The sequence below is a fragment of the Dromiciops gliroides genome, chromosome 1 (assembly GCF_019393635.1).
Source record: "Dromiciops gliroides isolate mDroGli1 chromosome 1, mDroGli1.pri, whole genome shotgun sequence".
NCBI lineage: Eukaryota > Metazoa > Chordata > Mammalia > Microbiotheria > Microbiotheriidae > Dromiciops > Dromiciops gliroides.
Window position 1 is genome coordinate 526997658 of NC_057861.1, and position 16936 is coordinate 527014593.

The 16936-nt window shown below is 38.8% G+C and overlaps 1 protein-coding gene across 1 annotated transcript in view; it reads right to left on the reverse strand.

Moving 5' to 3' along the window:
* Positions 1 to 3100: 3100 nt before the first annotated feature.
* Positions 3101 to 16936, reverse strand: part of ARPC1A (actin related protein 2/3 complex subunit 1A) — a 32765-nt gene continuing 18929 nt past the window's right edge. The window contains exons 5-10 of the mRNA XM_043979022.1: positions 14054 to 14161; positions 10780 to 10992; positions 8569 to 8644; positions 8156 to 8349; positions 5124 to 5214; positions 3101 to 3476 (exon numbers count right to left, since the gene is read on the reverse strand). Coding sequence (XP_043834957.1) covers positions 3438 to 3476; positions 5124 to 5214; positions 8156 to 8349; positions 8569 to 8644; positions 10780 to 10992; positions 14054 to 14161 — 721 coding nt within the window. The 3' untranslated portion in view covers positions 3101 to 3437. The remainder of the gene's footprint in view (positions 3477 to 5123; positions 5215 to 8155; positions 8350 to 8568; positions 8645 to 10779; positions 10993 to 14053; positions 14162 to 16936) is intronic.

A 16936-nucleotide genomic window follows, 5' to 3' on the forward strand; every position in this document is an offset into this window, starting at 1 on the left:
AAGGAACTTCCAGTACACAGACTTAAAAGTGAGGGCGGGAACGGAAGTTGGGGTTCTCTGGCTGTTAAACTTAGCCGTGGCGGTGCGTGCGGGTGAGAGGAGTTGAAAAACACGTGGTTGGTGTTTGGCTTTGGGTGTGCTGGTTCTTGGTCTGGTGGGCAGTTTGGGATTTGGTGAGTTTTATAAAGGAAAATAGACTAAGTTTAGATCTAAGGTCATTCATCTGTATTTCTACTTCCCTATTTCCCTAATTGGTATCACCTTTTGTTGTCTAATTAATTTCCAAGCAATAAAAACGAATCCCTCACAGATTAAAGCTCAGAGGCTTCTTTTTCTTAGTGGTCTGGGAGATTATACATATATACATACACACACACACACACACACACATATATATATGGGAAAAAATAAAGGGGAGTTTAATGCTCCGTATATCCAATTTTGATTCTCACAAGTGCCTTGTTTGTTGAACAACACTGGATCAAAGAGTATGTGTTGGGGAAATAAGGCATAAGAAGACTGGAAAGGTAGGAGGGGACTAGGTTCTGGAGGGCTTTGGATGCCAAAGAGGGGATTTTGTATTCAATTCTGGAGGCAATAGGGAACCACTGAATAGGGGAAGTGACATGCTTCCTCTAGTCTGCCACTCTCCTCAACCCAGGAGGCTCAGTAGCATAGCTTTGAGGGTGCCCAAAGGTCTGAGCTAGTTCTGGGCAAACCATGGAAATGTAGATTTCAATATAAATCCTTGGGGCAGCTAGGTGGCGCAGTGGATAAAGCACTGGCCTTGGATTCAGGAGGACCTGAGTTCAAATCCAGCCTCTAACACTTGACACTTTCTAGTTGTGTGACTTAGTAGGTGATTTTCCCACCCCTTTTTCCAGTACATTCTGGAAATTTCACTTGTTTACCTATAGATTTCTCACATTGAAAGCTAACTTGGACCCAAAGCAGGTCCCAATCCTTATCCTAACCTTAGGGACAATACTAGGGGCCCTTAGAATTCTGGTGTTGACACCAGGAGACTGAGAATCCAATTTTGTGTTACAATCCTATTGCTTCAACATGGCAATGAAAGGCACCCCACCAAATCAGATAAAGTCGTCCCCTCCATCAACCCACAAGACAAATTAAACAAGTAGACTGATTCACCACAGAAAAGTCATGAACACTATGTACATTTCCTATGTGACCAAAAGGTTTTCACTCAAATCTAGAAGGCAGCATAGTAGAAAGAACACTGGACTTGGGAGCCAGAAACCTTGAGATGAAATGCTGGCTCTTAGCCTCAGCAGCTCTGGGAATGTGGAGGTGTATGTGCTGTTCAGGGAAGACTAGCACCTCTGATGTGAGGGCCTACCGAATCTTTCACAAGGCTGCTCCTCCACCTTTGGTATCTACCCTCAACCAACTCTCACCTGTGGCTCCAAGCTGTAGCATGCACAGCAGCCACAATGCAGTAAAACCATCTCAGTAGATGAGCTAAACCAGGTATCAGGTTAAACAGATGAGCCTCAAAATCATCAGTGAGTCCAACCATGTGAAGACTTCCCCTGGTTGAATGGGCAGATGAGAACAATTTGTTTCAACAGCCACGAAAATGGCTGCACTGTGGAGTCAGAGTTTGGCCAGACATTGGAGACCCCTAGGTCACCTACTGCAATGCCAGCCCCCCTCCAGCCGTCTTGACTTTTGTCCTGCCACTGGACTTCAAAGACTCTGGAAGAGAAAGTGAGGCTAATGACTTTGCCTCACTTATGTCTGATTCATGCACAAGTCAAAACATCAAGCATCATCTACTATTTTACCCCAACATTGTGATGTTACTGATCCTCTTTGAAAATGATAAACATGTGAATGTAGATAAGTTCCTTAACTTTTCAGTCTCATTTTCCTAACATAACAAAATAAGAGGGGATATTTGACTACTTCATAGGGATGTCATTAGGAATGCACTTTGTAAATCTTCAAATGCTTAGCTATTATTATTCCTCATCTTGTCTTTTTTTCTAGTTTATTTGAGTAACTGCTCTTTTCTTTAGTCCTGTGGTTGGCAAACTTCTTGGAACTGTGACACAAACAAAAGCAATATTTGATTTTATAACACCCTGCAGTTATGCCTCTCTCAACCTACAAAGCCTTCCAGACAACTGACAATGGATGGGACCAGCAGCAATCTACTGTAGTTCCACGCAGGGGTAAGCCCACAGTGATGTTGCCTAGACCCAAATCACAATGAGGAGCTTGCAAAGATCTGACCAAAAAGGCAGCAATCAGACAACTTTAGGAGCACTGAGAGCTTGCCAATCTACAGTTGGAGTCATCTCAAGATCACTGAAGAAAGCACTCAATACCCAGAGAAGGCAGCAGCAGGACCCAAAAGCATACAAAATAAGACCAAGTAAGGAACAATATTTCCTCTAGAAGTGTGAAGAGTCTGGCTCTACCACATTGGTGGGATGGTACATGTTTTTTGGGTTTTTTGGTGAGGCAATTGGGATTAAGTGACTTGCCCAGGGTCACACAGCTAGTAAGTGTCAAGTGTCTAAGGTTGGATTTGAACTCAGGTCCTCCTGAATCCAGGGCCAGTGCTCTATCCACTGCGCCACCTAGCTGCCCCGGGCTGGTACATGTTTAACAACTGGCTCCCCAGGGGGAAAATGGACTCACACCACTTTTAAGTTTAATCTGCATTATTAATATTTTTGCTATCACTTTCTTACATCTAGACAATCAACAAAAAAATATATCAAGCCCTGAATTGTAGTGTTTGCTAATTTGTGAGGCATAAATGCTCACACTGGAATTTATCAATCAGCTCTTATGAATCAGTACAAGCTGGTCAACATCTCTGGTTGTCACAATGAGCAACCATGATTCCAGAAATGAGGTGATAAGACTCAAGGTGCATATATATTTTGTGTATGGTCAATATGGGAATTATTATAATTTTTTTTACCATACACACACACATATATGTTACATATATGTTTTAGTTTTCTCCCTCCCCCCTCCCCGCAGTGGGGTGGCAGGAAGTAGGATGGAGGGAAAAAACAAGATTTTAGTTCATTGAAAAACAATAAAATTACATTTTAAAAAATCACAAGACAAATATTTCCTGTATTTTTTTTTAATTTTTCTAGCAGACAATTTACATAAAATCCCCCTTTAATTTAGTGTAACAACTTCCCACGATAAACTACTTAAAGAGCAGCTTTGGTCAAAAATGGAATGAAATAGCCAATCAAAAAGACATCACTGCTGATTTTTAAAAATCAATACATTCACCAATTATGTTAAAAAGAAAACAAAAACAAAACATCTGCAAGGGATATTTTCTCAGTTTTGACTTGTGGTAGGGTCTTTTCCGTCTTCATGCAAATGCTGGAGCTGCATTCTGTCAAGTGTCTGTCATGCTAGAGAATGGAAATACAGCTTCACATAATCCGTAGCCCCTGGATGGAAGACTCTAAAGTCTGGAGAGAAAAGAGAAAAGCAATTAGCTAACTAGTTTTATAGAGGTAAATCTAAAAATCCCCAGTTCTTTAATAACTATTTCTATATAGGGTTATGTCTATACTCTTCAACTTTACATTCTACACAATAAACGCAAGGTCAAGTACTAGGAGAGACACAACAAATAAAACACATTCCTTGTCCTTAACAGTTAAATGAGACATATATAAAGGTAAATAAACAAATTGGAAGAGGTCAGATGTATAAAAGAAATCTAAAATGACCAAAAAAGAGATCAGATCAGAGAAAAGACATTTTAGTTGTGGGAGTAAGGTAGGGATGGGGATGGCAGAGCATTAGAGAATCAGGGAAGGCTCCAAGGAGACAGATGCCATTTAAGCTGGGCCTCAGGCTATTTACAGGTGGAAATGGTGGAAGGGCACTTTGCCACTGCTCCCCTAGGGATCCTTTGGTTCAGCAAGACCAGTGTCCTCCCAAAGACCTTGGATATTACTGCCTCTTCCCCTCTGCTTACATTGTTACCTCTGTCTGGAATGACTTCTTCCATTCCGCTCTATTAAAGAGAATCAGACTCCAGGCCCAGTTCAAGTGCCACTTCTTTTATGAAGCCTCTCCTGATTATCCTAGCCCATTCTGTTCTTTCCTTGTACTGAACTCCTACATCACTTACTGGTCAGAAGGTACTTCTCCTATCGGCAGATTTGAATGATCATTCTTCTTTGACAAGTTTGCCTCTTGGAACCCATACTATCATTTACACATACATACATAGACCTATACACAGATACATGCATCTATGCATATGAACACGTTTTCAAGGTAGAGTCTTCAAGCTCCTAGGAAGTGGTGGGTTCTTTAATGCTTCTCTGTATTCCCCCAGTGCTGACCCCAGTACCTTGCACTCAATGAAGGTGTTTTACTGGAATCTCATTTTTTTCTACTCTCCCATTCCCCCAATGCCTCCCTCTCCCACCCTCAGGCATTTTCTAAGTTGTAGTGAAGACTTGGAAGGAATTTGTCATGAAGAACTGCAAAAGCAGAAGGATGAATTGAAGACATCTGAGGTGGGACTAAAATGTCATCAAAAGTCTGGTACAGATAGTTAAATACAAAGTTATCTGAGTCTCTCTGAAAGGAAGGTAAGTGATTTCTAAATGGAGGAGAAGATGGTAGAGAGATTTTGTGCTTCTGTCTAAATCTTCTTAGGCATTTATTTCTACTTTTGTCTCTGTTTTCTAAATTCCAAAGATGAAAACACCTCCCTGGAAATAAAGATAAACATGCAAGTATATAGGTATACTATGCAAATGGCTTAGCTATTTTAACATCTAGAGAAGTTAAACAAAGCCAAACAGAAATGTATATATATGCTGCGAAGACATTTTTATATATTTAACTTAGACAATATCTCCACAAAAATAAATTCTTCTTCCCACTGAAAGAATAAATGAGGACCAGAGAGGTTCCTGATTACTATGGGGTTTGCCTTAAAGCTCTTAACTGAATTACATCTAACAGTGCATTTCTATTACATACATTAGAAAAGTTATACTTGGTTTCAAATATGGTTGACGTCTCACATGGATAGTATTTCTACTACCACCACTACTACGCAGGCAAAATCTATTATAAATGTCAAAGAATACCTTGAAATCCCAAATTGTCATTGCTCCATCAATGCCAGTGGTGCAAAATTTGCGGCAGTCTTGCTTGTCCACTTCATAAATAGACACTTGGCTGAAAAAGGAAAAATAAAACGAGAGACTTGAGGGAACCATAACACTGTGGCAGTGATCTATGGTTGTCTAATTTATCCTGTAGCAGGTCAAGCTTTATGGCTCCTCAAGTGAATGAGCTATCCATCAATTCTGGAATATCAGGTTTTCCATCCAAATTGGTTTGTAGCAATTTGACTCAGAGAACACCTCGATTTTTTTGCTCTCAGGTTTCTGACAAAAATACTGAAAAGAGGAAAAGATCATTTTAAACTGTGTTTCATAGATTTGTGGATAGAAGGCTCCAATGAAGCACCTCAGTTTGTTTCCTCGAAACAAAAGGCAGAGGTGTTAGAAGAAGTAATTTCCAGCAAGTCTGCCAAATAATTTACTAAATGACCTAGAGAACCATGATAATCTATTTCATATGCTACCTAAGATGCCGGAGTTTGGGACAAGGGTAATATCACAGAAATAACCACAATAGCAATATTTTAAATTGATTTTTACTAGCTCAGATTCCACCAGGCCAGTGGGAAAAGACATGAAACTTGGAGTTAAAAGGCACAAGTTCAAGTCCTGGTTCTGCTCTTGACTAGCAGTCACCTTGAGCAAATAATCTCTCTGAAATTTACTTCCCTCATCTACAAAATAGGGGCAATAATACTTGGACAATTCACAGGATTGCTGAGAAACTCAAATGAAATAATGTATGTAAAAATACTTTCCAACAGTAGAAGCACTGTATAAATGTACTTCTTAATTTTTTTTGTTTTTTTGTTTTTTTTGGGCAGGGCAATTAGGGTTAAGTGACTTGCCCAGGGTCACACAGCTAGTAACTGTCAAGTGTCTGAGGCCAGATTTGAACTGAGGTCCTCCTGAATCCAGGGCCGTTGCTTTATCCACTGTGTCATCTAGCTGCCCCTAAATGTAATTATTATTAAACACAGGTTGAAGTATTACTAAAACCCAGTTGGCTACAAATAAAAGCAGTAAGGCTCAAAACATCATGAAGTCAACCCAAATATATCCATAATACATAAACTCCAACCCTACTGAGTTTGTGGCCATTTATATTACAAATTTCACCAGTCAAGACATGTATGTTACCAATTCAAAACAAGAAAAGAAGAGGGTAGGGGATGAAGGAATTCATTCTTCTATCTCTCTCTTTTTTTTTGGTGAGGCAATTGGGGTAAAGTGACTTGCCCAGGGTCACAGAGCTAGTAAGTGTCAAGTGTCTGAGAACGGATTTGAACTCAGGTCCTCCTGAACATTCTTGAGTTCCTTAACCAGAAAATCAATTCCAGAGCTTAAAAATAATCTTTCTTCCTTATAAGCTCTGGAATCTATCTTCTTCCAGGCAGAGATCAGACTTAAAAAATGAAAATAGCTATTCTCATCTAAAAGGATTTCACCATTTTTAAAACACCGCACTTTTAAAAACCTCAGGAGAGGCATTAAGGACTATTTCCTTTCTGGTATGCAATATGCACAGAATTACAAGGAAAAATATGCTAAGAAATGGCTTTTAAAGCCCTTTATTTTAAAGAGCCTTGAGAACTGCAGTTACAAGATGAAATAGAAAGGAAAATCTGTTCTTTCAATTTTCACCTATACTCAGCATTAATAATTTTCAAGCCACTATAACGTCTGTCTCCTTTATCAAATGAGAATTTGTAGAACCACTCAAACTGCACTCAGGGATGGTATCAAATAATGTGAGGAATAGATGGGACTTGAGGGGACAAATCACCTAGCTCACTCCTTTTAAAAAATGAGGAAATTGAAGACAAAAGTCACACAGCAAGGTAGTGGCAGAGCTATAACAAGTCTCCTGACTCCAAATCCAAGGGTCTTTCCATCATACTACACTATTTCAAATTTCTTCAGAGAAAAATCCCTAGGTGCTCACAGTCCACCATAAAATTTTGGTTTCAAGAGTCTAATAAAACAGAGAATATCTTCTGGCACTCGGGCTGAACACTGATTTGAATTCTCCAGAAAATTTCCCATTCTTCCTTTTAGCCACTTATTTTGCTGGACAAAATTCAAGCCTTTCTTCTTATTATCCATTTACAAGTCTCTAGTGTGAAACAAGTCAAAAAAATCCACAGCTTTATCACAATGACCCTAATGAATTATGCTTTTTTTCTGACCAGACAATTCTCTTGTTATTAAGTATAAGGATAGGGTTCAGGACTACACTTATAATTTCAATGGCATGGGGAACACCTGGGGTGAGAAAACTGCCTCTACCCATGCAGGTAGGAGTCTTCTCTGTAACTTAGTCTCAGAACTGTTTAGAGTATTCAGAAGTTAAGTGACTTACCAGGGTCACATAGTAAATATGTGAGAGGATGGCCTGGAACCCAGGTTTTCCTGGCTCTAAGACTAGCTCTCTATTCACACTACACCACTCTATGTCTCATCCACAAAAATAATGAGTTAAAACCCATAGCCGAAACAGAAGACTGAAGCATTGTTTCATAATGAACAAAGCCGTGTCATTCTGCCTCATGTTTGCTAGTAAGGAAACTAATAAAACACTGGACTAAAGCTTTTGAGCATTTACTGTGGTTCTGAAAAATACTTGACAAAGTTAACCATGCTGATGGCTTATATGGTCTTAAAATTTTGCTGCATATCTTTCGCAATCCTCATAATGAATGGGTTTTGCCTTTCATATCTCAAAAGTCAAAATCATTCTGTAGCTTATTCACTATAACTTCAAATAATTGGGGGGGGGTCAAGAAATAGAGGAAAACTAGGCTCTTGGTATGGTTTCTTCCATGAAGTAATGCTAGTTTAAATAGTATGAAGCAGGAAGATGAAGGAACAGTGCATCAGACACATGATAACCTTTTTAATGAGGTTCTATGCAACTGTATAAAAGTTTCTATCTGGGGAGTTTGAAAGAGACAGGGGCTGACTCCCGGTCACCCTTGGGGATTAACACCTACGTGATACTGTTTTGGTGTAGCGTGTCTAGAGCAGTGTTGCGATCCTCAGTTGTGGCTCTCTTGTCCATGTTGCGGAAGCGTTCCATGGCAGAAATGTTGCGCTGGATGCTCTGTTTTGGAATGTCTAATTTGGAGACGAAGGTCAAGGAGCCACGATCATCATAATTAAACAGCATTGGGCAGCAGTCATGGCCCTGAAACAAGACATTATTAAGGCCATGAAAGATACCATCACACATCTAGCTGACCGCTAAGTAGGAACATTCAGTTTTTAGCATTTTTCACTATTAAAAGCAAACACAATTTTCTCTAAGGGGCTTTTATGCATTGTGAACAGTTTCATAATGTATGCATTATTCTCTTGCTGAAAAACTACAGAGTGCCACAAGAAAAAAATGAAAAGAGATACTTACAGCAGCCACCACGCTATTCTCCGAGACAAACGACACACTCAGGAGTGGGAGGAACTCTGTTTTCAGCTGTGAAACCCTGAACATAAGAGCACTTATTAAACAAGAGCTCAAACTGACTACATAGCTTCTTTACAGACACACAAGGTGACAAAGAATCTCTCTTTCAGGGGCTCCCAAGACACAAGCTTATGTTGAGTCAAAATAATCAACACTTTAACAAGAGATGGGTCCTGTGGTAACTTTCTTGGAATCACAGGAATTTAGACTTTAAAGGGGCCTTAGGAGCCATCAAATCCAACCCCTTAATTTTTCAAATGAGGAAATTCTGAGTAAACCTAGAAAGGTTATGGAACTTGCCCAGAGCCACATAGGTAGTATCTGAGGCAGGATCTGGTCTTCATGACCAGTGCCTTTCCAATGGCTTCCCATTATCTAAGAGATAACTTCCTGTCAAGGTCATTCCAGCATTTCATTTCCCTCATCACCCATAAAGGATCCCTCCATTTCAGCCAAACTGGTCTATTCATTGACCTCTAAAAATGCCAGGTGCTTTCCTCTTTATCTTTGCTCATCCTGCTGACTCTTCTTGAAAGGCCCTCCTCCCTGTATAATTCCTACCTGGCTCATAAAGCCCAGCCTAATTTCTATCTCTCCAAGAAGTGTTTCCTGACTACTCTGGATAAAAATGGCCTCTTCCTCCACTAACTATGGATGACACGTATGAGTACCATTTATTTGGAATGTAACTGTATACCTCCTGCTATTAGTTGTATTTTCATGTATCTGTGACTGTATAAATTCCATGACAGAAAAAACTCATCCTATGTTACCTAGCATGGCACCTTATATATATCAGGCACTCAATGAAAGTTTGTGCACTGACAAACATCAATCACCTGATTTTACTCAAAAGAAGGTACATTTTTTTTTTTAGTGAGGCAATTAGGGTTAAGTGACTTGCCCAGGGTCACACAGCTAGTAAGTGTGTGTTAAGTGTCTGAGGCCGGATTTGAACTCAGGTACTCCTGACTCCAGGGCCAGTGCTCTATCCACTGCGCCACCTAGCTGCCCCCAAGAAGGTACATTCTTAAAGATCACTTTTTAAAAGTTAGTGTCGGGTGATGGACTAATATTCTACTTTTTAGATTCACTGTGAGCTCAGATTTTTATTATACAAAATTTTGTTTCAGAGGGTACGACATAAACTTGTATTCTTAATAACACAGGTAAGGGTTCATTATGCGTACTAAAACCACCTGGATTAAGATGAATCAAATCTACTACATTACAAACACTACAATATCATGACCTTTTGGGGAAGCATAAAAATACCCTAATCCAGTTAAGAAAAAACAAAACAAAACTCCCCAATTTAAAGCTATACCATTACTGTGCCAGTAGAGGGAGCCAAAGTTACCTAAGAAAACGGATTTCTAGGACAATGGATGTCACATCCCATTAGTAATTAAAATAAAGAACCAGATAACTTCAGACTCTCTTGGGAATCTGTGCTCATCAAGACAAGGCAAAAACTGATAGGAGAAAATATGATTGAATTGTTTTTCTTCAATTCCTCAACACACTAATATAGAAATATTAACCCTAGTCATAGAGAACTTAAATAACAAATGGCTCATCATAATTCAAGCTGTTCCAACATATCACAAGGAAATTAGCATAAAAAATTTTAGGCACTACTTAATTAGATCCAAATGGATGGAAATGTTGAATATTCACTTACAAAACAGGGCTAGAAATGATCTCCTATTTAATGGACCCTGCAGATGATATTTAAAGTCTTATAAGAAAGGAAGAGATATGGAATTAAGATTAATAGAATAAACTGACTATTCTGAAGGAAAACTTATCAGTGCCAAACCAGCCAAGTTCTCAAAGGAATTTTCAACAGTTCTTCTATTAGATATTGTTTCTGGCTGTAGGAATATAAACTTTTTTCAAGTCCAGTTTAAAAACATTTCAAAAGTTAGCTGTTACCTAGCACAAATATGTCTCAAGGGACCTGTTCCGTTGATGAAAATTTCCAAATTAAAAGTCTCAAAATATTTCTGTAATTTTGAAATGAGTTATGGTAGCTCAGCTGATTAACCTAACTGGGACTGGTTTTGATTTTTCTTTTCACATTCCATTTCTACAAAGGAAGAAAAGGCTTTAGAAATGGAAGATGCTATATGTTTAAAAAAAAATACTCACATCATGTTTTTGGAGGCATCGGCAACTGATACAGTACTATCATGACTGACCCAAGCAAGGCGGTTCCCACTGGCAGAGAAACTAACGCCATGGACCCAACCACCACTTCCGGTGCCACCAAACTCTGACATCAGCTGACCAAAAGGCATCTTGGTACCCCATGGAGTACTGGCTGGCTTTTCATCAACTTCTTTAATGTAGGCAGAAAAAACTCTAGATAATAGGGAAAAAAAGTACAAATGAAAAAGAACATACCTAAAACCTCAAATTTATGTTTTAAGGTTTACAAAGCACTTAACTCACAACAATCCTGCAAGGCACAGAGTGTGTCAGTATTATATCCTCATTTTACAGGTGGGTGACTTTGGCACAATAAGTGGTGGGGCTAGGACACTTGAATCCCTTCTCCTTATTCCAAGGTCTTTACCATATCCAAACACCCATATTTTATATGTACACACCCTTACATTCTGTTAACTCACATACCCCTCAATCCTGCTAAAGGGCCACACCAATGCTTCACTGTGACATGGAGGTGACCCTGGATTCTTGGCTGAGAGGAGAGCAGTGCAAGATCCAGTAGGTCTTAGCTGGAAAAACTTTTGGCTATGATACAGACACAGACATTGTTTGTGGTCCAGGACTAAATTTGGAGATGATCATCAGAAGGATGGTTCAGAGATGAGAGATGATGATAACAGATGACAGAGTAAAGATAGAACTAATCAACTCCTATTTAGCTTTTTTATTTGCCAAGGAGAATGATCTCTGTACTGGGGAGAATGGATAAAAATGGTTATCAGATAAGAAGACAAGTTAAGAAAGCATCTAACTTCCCTCAATGAGTTCAAGTCAGTAGGCCTCAATGTACTACATCTCAGGACACTGAAAAATGGGGCAGATGTATTTGCTGCCAAAGATCTTTGAAAAACTTGGAGAACAGAAGGTATGCCATGAAATGGAACAGAGAAAAATGTCCCGATTTTCAAAAGGGAGGAGGAGGTAGAATCATCAAAGTACTGGCTGACAGATTCCTAGCAAAAACTCTAACAGATTATTAAAGAGATCCTTTTTGAGCATTTGGAAAGGAAAGCAACGAACAATGACAGGCAGTATGCCTTCATTAAAAACAAGTCATTCTAGGCTAAACCTGTTTCCTTTTTGTCAGATTAACAGATTAGAAGGTCAAAGAATGCCACAGATGTAGTGTACCTGGATTTCAGCAAAGCATTTGATAAAATCCTTGTGGACAAGATGAAGAGAGGGTATCATAGTGTGGTCTAGACCACTGGTTCACAAAAAAATATAGATATCAAAAAGCCAGGATGATGGACTAAACCTTGCTAATAAGATGAATTTTTTTTGGGGCGGGGCAATGGGGGTTAAGTGACTTGCCCAGGGTCACACAGCTAGTAAGTGTCAAGTGTCTGAGGCCGGATTTGAACTCAGGTCCTCCTGACTCCAGGACCGGTGCTTTATCCACTGCGCCACCTAGCCGCCTCCATAAGATGAAATTTAATAGGAAATTTCAATTCCAATACAAGTTTGAAGATTCAGTTGTACAACTGTAGCTGACAAACAGCTCGTATAAAAATGATTCGAGATCTTAGTGGACAGCAAAGTCAATATTATGACTATACAACTTTTAAAAAATTTGTTCACTTACTAGCTGTGTGACCCTGGGCAAGTCACTTAACCCCAATTGCCTCACTTAAAAAAAAAAATTGTTCTGGAACTATGATTGCACTAGCATAGAAAATTCTCAGCATGGAAACTCCTTCCATTAAGTGTAGACCAGCAAGTTGTATGCAACTCAAAATCTGAGAGTTGCCTGAACTTTTTCCTGAGCACTAGTCTTAAAACTTCACTGCCTAACTGCATAAGACCTAGAAATCAATTTGTTGCACTGAAATTGTTTACCCCCAAATCAACTCCTTGTCCCAACTTCCCTGTTTCTATCATTCTTCCATTTTGAACACTGGAGTCAACTTTGATGCCTCCTTCCTCTCTATTGGGGACTGACCCTGTCAATCATCAAATCCTTACTGATTATTGCTTAGTAATACATCAAATTCATCCCTTTCCATTCTCACAGCTACCACTCTACTCTTGGCCCTTATTACCTTATGCCTGGACTGCTACGAAAAAGGCCATACCCTGTCCTCCCACCCCCAACAGTAGAAGCAAGTGAGGAGCAAGGGTACTCATTAATTCAGAGACTAAGCTAATTTTATCTTACGCTATGATGGAAGAGTAATAATGAACTGGTTGTGATAATCAAAAAGAATGGAGCTACATACAGAAAGTCATGTATTCCAAAGGATAAAGCTTCTTTGTTACACTTTGAATCACATGTGCTATTCTGTATTTGCCATATAATGTGAACCAAACTCTATCCTGGTAATCATATTTTTAGATCTGTTCTAAAAATCGCAGTGGTAGCTATTCTCTTTCTCTCTGTTAGCAATACCTATTTTTGACTTCCATAGAAGCTATAACATTATGCTGTATACCACAAACAATGGTAGCTGAATATACTACAGGAACAAATCAAAATTTAGGAGACCAGATGACATTCAAAACCCTAGGAAGGATTCTGAACAATGACTGCATAGCTCTATGTTAAAATAGAATTCACCAGATGAGCCAAACTTAGTTGATATTCACTCAATTTCCTACTGTTAAATCTGGTTTTAAACATTTAAGAAGCATTCTTTTCAAATAATAACCCAAGAGTAGTGATACAAGCTGCTTTTTTCTGTATGTAACCTACTGGATTCCTCACATCTTTTCTTTTCTTATATATCCCAAATAACATTGTTTTTCATAGAAGGGCAAGATTAAAGATTTCTTGCTTCTCTGTCAGTGATATATCGATCAAGTTTAAAAAGCAATTATACTAGTATGGATCTTGCAAACTATTACCAAACTCAATTGCATTTCTTCTGGTCTTGACCTAAGAAAAACAACCAGTGCACTACTTCATGCTACATTTTGTTAATTTTTAATATCATAGAGGTGATATCACAAGGGCTACTGCTCTTTGACAAAGACTATAGTGTCAAAACTTTTTTCCACTCTATATTCCCCATATTTTCTGATAATTTTGTCAGGAAGATACTAAAAACAAATAAGTACAAAGGGATTTGGGTTCTAATCTTTCTATGTTATTACTTCTTGACTTAAAAAATGTTAAGTTTGATAGTACAAAACGAGTTAACACCTAGAGAACCAATTTGAAATTTGTATATTAAATTTAATTTTTTTCCCTCACCTGCATTTGAAGTCACAAGATCCAGCAGCCAGCAAAACATTGTTGGGGTGCCAGTCCAAACTAAGGACAGTAGAACGAATTGGCTTTTTTATGTGTTTGCTCACCCACCTAAAGCCAAAAACAAAACAAAACAAAACAAAAGAAAAAAACAGACAGCTTACATATACATACCAAGAGATGTCAAACCATGGCTCCCAAAAGCATGAATTTCACATTTTCCAGTGTATGTCAGTCATTGTGTTGGTAAGAATTCCTAAGTTGTTTGAAAACGTCCGTCCTTAAAATATTGTTGTTATTATATAAAGTGTTCTCTTGATTTCACTTTGCATCAGTTCATACATGTCTTCAGAAATATTTGATTCAAGAAGACAGTCAGCATGTGCTGAAGATTATAAGCACCAAATAACATCATAAAAAATAAAATTAATTAAATTCCTTTTTTTTTTTCTTTCAGGGCAATGAGCGTTAAGTGACTTGCCCAGGGTCACACAACTAGTAAGTGTCAAGTGTCTTGAGGCCACATTTGAACTCAGGTCCTCCTGAATCCAGGGCCAGTGCTCTATCCACTGCGCCACCTAGCTGCCCCAAAATTAATTAAATTCTAACAGAAAATGACTGGCTACAGGGGAGTCATTTTCAGATTAGCTACCACATGTATGGTTGACTTGTTAGAAGAAAGATCAAAATTGATACCTGATTTTAAAATAAAAAGAAAACGTGATGTACAATTGAGATAACTCCAACCTGACCTAAAGATTAAAAAAAAGGAAAATGGACAAAAGAACAGAAATTTAAATGGATTATCATATTGACTAAAGAAGTTAACATGTAAATCAACTGCCATAGGAAAGAGACCAAAAGATACTAGAAAATACTTCAGTCAGTAAATATCTGATCCCTTATTAAGTGGAGAAATGGCAGTCAAGGGGAATATAAAATAGTAATTTTTATGGAGGAGGCTAGTGAAAGACTGGAACAGTACTGTGCATATTTATTTGGATGCTGTCTCCCACTAAAATGAGCTCTTGAAGGGAGGGACTGTTTTTACCTTTGTATCTCCAGCACTTAGCTCAATAGCTGGCATGGAGAAAGCACTTTGGAGATGTCTACAGGCCAGCTGCTGGCTAGAGGCAAAAACAAGCTTACAGAAAGCTTGATGAGGCCCAATTAAGACAGATCACAGGGGGCAACTAGGTGGCGCAGTGGATAAAGCACGGGCCCTGGATTCAGGAGTACCTGAGTTCAAATCCGGCCTCAGACACTTGACACTTACTAGCTGTGTGACCATGGGCAAGTCACTCAACCCCCATTGCCCTGAAAACAAAAAACAGAAACAAAAACAAAGAAACAAAAAAAGACAGATCACATAACATTTAAAGAGCAAAGTGGAAAGAAGACAATAGAAAACAAACAGAAGATGTATTACGATTTCTAACAAGCTACTTTTCATCAATGACACTGGACCCACACCATTTTGATGCTAACATCACAGTTCCTGATACTGGGCTATCTGCAAATATGTTGGCTACAGTTCTGAAGGAAGTTTAGCCCTACATGAGGAAAACAGAAACTGCACTAAAGAAACAAAGAGGAACAGAGCGGATGTTCTAAACCAAATATACTCAGAAGCGATTTTTATTGGAGGTGACAATTTTGAGGGTGTTTGATGGATCAATTCTTAAGAAATATGAAAGTAGGGAACATACAAAACACTTGGTGAAGAGTCAGACTATAATTTCTTTCTTTCTGTGGTTTGTTTTTTTTTGGGTGGGGCAATGAGGGTTAAGTGACTTGCCCAGGGTCACACAGCTAGTAAGTGTCAAGTGTCTGAGGCCGGATTTGAACTCAGGTACTCCTGAATCCAGGGCCAGTGCTCTATCCACTGCGCCACCTAGCTGCCCTATAATTTCTTTCTTTCTTTTTTTTTTTTAGTGAGGCAATTGGGGTTAGGTGACTTGCCCAGGGTCACACAGCTAGTAAGTGTTAAGTGTCTGAGGCCAGATTTGAACTCAGGTACTCCTGACTCCATGGCTGGTGCTCTATCCACTGTGCCACCTAGCTGCCCCTGCCCTATAATTTCTTTAAAAAAAGTATCAAGAAAATATCAGTAACTACTGATCAATATGACTTTATTCTCTAAAAAAAAAATTATGAAAATAATCCACACATGTTATCAAAAGCATCCTTGATGAAAGTATGAAGGGGAGGTGATTCAAGGAACAAGCATTTATTAAGTGTCTACAGTGTGCCAGGCATTTCACTAAGCACTTTACAAATATTATCTCATTTGATTCTCACAACCTTTGGAAGAAGGTGCTTTTAGAATCCCCTTTTTACAGTTAAGGAAACTGAAGCAAAGAGATTAAATGATTTGCCCAGGGTCACACAGGTAGGAAGAATCTGAGGCTGGATTTGAACTTTCTGACTCCATGCCCAGATTTCTACAGAATACTACAACTTTAAAGTCATACAAATGACTCCTCTCTCCTTTCCAACTCTGTCCTCCTAAATTGATGTAGGTAGAATACCTTTGTGACAAATATGCATAGGCAAGCAAAGTTAATTCTCATTTTGTCTAGGTCACATACACACACACACACACACACACAGGTGTGTGTGTGTGTGTGTGTGTGTGTGTGTATATAAAAATATAAATGACTACCATCAACGAGGCATAAAACAGGAAAACATGCCTGTCAAACATGCTACTATCATGGAGGTGGTCCACAGTTAAGTCCAAATGAGCAGGATTCCCCACAGATAATGGCCAATATTGATTGTATCAACCCCTCCAAACAATTCAAAACTTTCTGAATGAAACATCCACATTCACTAAAGAGTTTAGCTTTACCATGCACACTAGAAAAACTGAACAAATAAAAA